This window comes from Triticum aestivum, chromosome 2B (genome assembly GCF_018294505.1).
Source record: "Triticum aestivum cultivar Chinese Spring chromosome 2B, IWGSC CS RefSeq v2.1, whole genome shotgun sequence".
In the NCBI taxonomy this organism is placed as follows: Eukaryota; Viridiplantae; Streptophyta; class Magnoliopsida; order Poales; family Poaceae; genus Triticum; species Triticum aestivum.
In genome coordinates, this window is record NC_057798.1 from 196,954,346 (window position 1) to 196,958,200 (window position 3,855).

Here is a 3,855-nt window from a genome sequence, read left to right on the forward strand (position 1 = left end):
AAGACCCAAATAACGCATTGGAAATCCAATCCTGGTGGCCGGGAAGCTCTGAAGAATATCGTCTAAGTCCAAATTGGCACAACAGATTGGGGCGACGATGCTTTTAAGAGGATTGGCCACCAGACCCGTGACCTCCCCAAAATCAGCTGGAATCTTTGTTAGCTGCTGAATATCTTCTTTGATGGGAGCGACAAAGATGGATGCGTCATCCGCAGAAAGAGAGGTTCGCATGCATGTAGCACGACCTCTTAACCGGTGTAGGATGCCCTGCTCAGTAGCTTTGGCAAGCAGTTGTTGTAGGAGGTCAATGGCCAGGACGAATAACAATGGGGAGAGCGGGTCACCCTGACGTAGGCCCTTCCCTAGCCTAATTGGGTCTCCAGGTAAGTCATTCAGCAGCACTCGCGACGAAGACGAGGCCCAAAGGGCCGCAATCCAATCTCTGAATTTAGGAGAGAAGCCTCGACTTTGCAATAAGTCCAGCAAGTAGTCCCAATGGATTGAATCAAAAGTTTTCTTGATATCTAGCTTGAGGAGAAGAGCCGGAGTCTTGGTTCGGTGAAGGCGTCTTACAAAGCCACGGACGAACACAAAGTTGTCATGGATGCTTTTGGTCATGATGAATGCATTTTGGGCCCTCGAAACATAGACTACTCTTATGCAAAGGCCCATCTTTTCCGTTTTTACCAACGCTGTTCGTCGGTTGCGAACGTTTTGGGTTTACCGCAGATTGTGCTGGAAGTATCTTTGTCGAAGAGACGACTTTTTCTTACTTAGACTCTGTCGCATGCAAAAAAAACACACACACACACACACACACAACAAACCGTCCTGTTCGTGTGCTACGCAGTGCTTATCCATACTCCCTTCTGCAACGCAAAGCCCTATTCTATTGCTTCTTGGGCTGACTTCACTCCGAGTTCTCATATATAGCTCCACGCATATAACCGTCATCGAAGGCACCGGCGGTGTGGCATCGTTGCCCCCGAGTACGAATTCCTTCTCAGCTTCTCTGCCAATGGCCGCTCAAGCTGCCGGGACCCTTTTCCTTTGCCTCCTCGTCTTATCCGGTCCGTATGCCGCCGTCGCCGCCGGCGAGAAGGCGACCGTGTCTGTGAGGGCGGTGACGGCCATCTCCCACACCGACGACGACTTCATCTGTGCGACGCTCGACTGGTGGCCCAGGGACAAGTGCAACTACGGCATGTGCCCCTGGCACAACTCCTCCATCATCAACCTGGTAACTTAATTAGCCCGACATGTTCGTATGTGCATGGTTAATTGCATGCCGTCTTGCACACACCTTTAATCCTAGTACTGATTTTGCACGGAATTAATTGCATGCAGGATCTCTACAGCCCTATTCTCTACAATGCTGTCAAAGGTGAAATAAAATAGAAAATTAACTTGGTTGTTTTGAGATTGATATATGAATTAATCACTGGTTCGATTGATCGATCAGTGCGTGCATGCATGCACATGTTGTACTAGTATGATGCATGATCCATACGACTGACTGACGATGGCTATGCATATGCATGGCAGCCTTCAACTCGCTGCGGATTAGGCTTGGAGGATCGCTGCAGGACCAGATCACGTACAAGGTTGGCAAGCACTACGCCGACTGCCCCAGCTTCCGGCGAAACGACGACCGCCTCTTCGGCTTCACTGAGGGCTGCCTCGCCATGAACCGCTGGGACGAGCTCAACATCTTCTTCCGGCGAACCAAGTAAGCGATCATGCATGCATGCCACATGATCTCTGATGCAACCATGCATTAATTCATGGCTACAAGAATCGAAGTTCACATCTGATCTGCATGCATCAGCACGACGGTGACGTTCGGGCTGAACGCGCTGAGGGGCCGGCGCAAGGCCGCCGAGAACGGCAGCACGCTCCACGTCGGCGGCTGGGACGGCCGCAACGCGCGCGACCTGATGCGCTACACCGTGAGCAAGGGCTACCGCGTGGAGTCGTGGGAGCTGGGCAACGAGCTGTGCGCCGGCGGCGTGGAGGCCAAGGTGAAGGCGGCGCAGTACGGGAAGGACGTGCTCCGCCTCAGGAGGATGGTGGAGAAGGTGTACAACGGCACCGGCCACCTCCCCAAGGTCCTCGCGCCGGGGGGCTTCTACGACGGGCCCTGGTTCTCCGAGATGCTGCGCGTCTCCGGCCCCGGCGTCGTCGACGGCGTCACGCACCACATCTACAACCTCGGCTCCGGTGAGTCACTCGCGCGTCGCCGGCCGGGCTGGATGCTTGGTGACGTGTACGTGATCGAGTGAGTGTTGCGTGAACTTGCAGGGAAGGACAAGGAGCTGATCAACAAGATGCAGGACCCGTACTACCTGGACAAGGTGGCGCAGGCGTTCAGCGACATGGAGGCGACGGTGCGGGAGTCCGGGCCGTGGAGCTCGGCGTGGGTGGGCGAGTCCGGCGGCGCGTACAACAGCGGCGGGAAGGACGTGTCGGACAGGTTCGCCAACAGCTTCTGGTACCTGGACCAGCTAGGGATGTCGTCCGTGTTCGGCACCAAGGTGTACTGCCGGCAGGCCCTCGTCGGCGGGAACTACTGCCTCCTCAACACCACCACGCTCGCCCCCAACCCGGACTACTACAGCGCGCTGCTCTGGCACCGGCTCATGGGCCCGGGGGTGCTCCAAACCACCGCCGCCGCCGGCTCGCCGTACCTCCGCTCCTACGCGCACTGCTCCAAGAAGCAGCCTGGCGTGACGGTGCTCCTGATCAACCTGTCCAACTCGACGGCGTTCGACGTGACGGTGGCCGGTGACATGGACCTGCACCCGCCGCCGCGGAAGTTGCTGCAGGCGGAAGCAGGCGGCGGAAAGGAGGCGGTGTGCGGCGGGCGGAGGGAGGAGTACCACCTGAGCCCCGAGGGCGGCGACATCCAGAGCCAGGTGGTGCTGCTCAACGGGGAGCCGCTCGCGCTCGGCACGTGCGGCCAGATCCCCGAGCTGCGGCCGGCAATCGCCATCGACGGGTGCACGCCGGTGCACGTCGAGCCCCACTCCATCGCGTTCGTCAGGTTCACCGGCTTCAAGGCTCCTGCCTGCGCGTAATAGAAGCGACGAGGTTCCATTTGTACTCCTATTTGTGAACTACAGTAGTTAGGACGCACGTGACATGGAGAAGGCACTAGGTGCCCATGCCGGCGCCACACCGTGAAATCTGAGCTGTCCACCGATACCTCGTGATTGTAGAACAATAAATACAAAAATTGATGTTACACAAGAATTAGCAGGTAGTACACCACACTGCCATATCATGAAGAGCCAGCGTTATTAACTCGGATAATTTGAAGGTCATTGGCATCATGAAGAATGAAGGGCAGTTGTTTTTGGCGATTGTTATTTTATGGCATGTGATTTTCCTCGCACTATAATTGCAATCATTGTAAAAGGAAAGCAAACAGGGTCGCCCATGAACTTGCGAAGTTGCGAGGGTGGTCTTATATAATTATTTTCCGTGGTTTTCTATGGCTTGCATGGTTTAAGGAGCCTCAAATGGAGATAATTGTTGTCTCAATTTAATAAAGTTATCTTTTCCATAAAAAATAGAGCAGCATTCAGATAATCAGATTGACTAAGATTGGTCTTTTTGTCCATCATTTCTCTTAAGTTATTCTTTTTAAAGTTATTCCTTCTTTTTTTCATAATTCTTAACTTTTTAAAAATGTTCAAAAAAAAGTTCACATAAAAAAATGCGTTCTATAAAATTTTAAATTTCAAAAAAGTTCACTTTTTTCAAAAGATGTTCCAAGTCTTCAACTTTTTAAGATTTTAAAAAATTCTTCAAGTGTTTAAAAAATATCCTTTTCTTAATTGTTCATTTTTTTAA

At 52.7% G+C, this 3,855-nt stretch overlaps 1 protein-coding gene across 1 annotated transcript; it reads left to right on the forward strand.

The window, feature by feature from the left end:
- The first annotated feature begins 898 nt into the window (after window positions 1-898).
- On the forward strand, window positions 899-3,394 carry LOC123041047 (heparanase-like protein 2). The gene is made up of 5 exons (XM_044463746.1): window positions 899-1,240; window positions 1,348-1,384; window positions 1,546-1,729; window positions 1,829-2,220; window positions 2,302-3,394. Exons 1-5 carry the CDS (start codon window positions 1,019-1,021, stop codon window positions 3,075-3,077), a joined length of 1,611 nt encoding a protein of 536 aa, XP_044319681.1. The 5' UTR covers window positions 899-1,018; the 3' UTR covers window positions 3,078-3,394.
- The last annotated feature ends 461 nt before the right edge of the window (window positions 3,395-3,855 follow it).

What these genes read in the sequence shown, in the direction of transcription:
- LOC123041047 (XM_044463746.1), top strand. Translation starts at nt 1,019, where the DNA reads ATGGCCGCTCAAGCTGCCGGGACCCTTTTCCTTTGCCTCCTCGTCTTA. An exon ending in ACTCCTCCATCATCAACCTG is followed by an intron (nt 1,241 to 1,347) that starts GTAACTTAATTA and finishes AATTGCATGCAG; the next exon opens with GATCTCTACAGCCCTATTCT. An exon ending in ATCTTCTTCCGGCGAACCAA is followed by an intron (nt 1,730 to 1,828) that starts GTAAGCGATCAT and finishes TGCATGCATCAG; the next exon opens with CACGACGGTGACGTTCGGGC.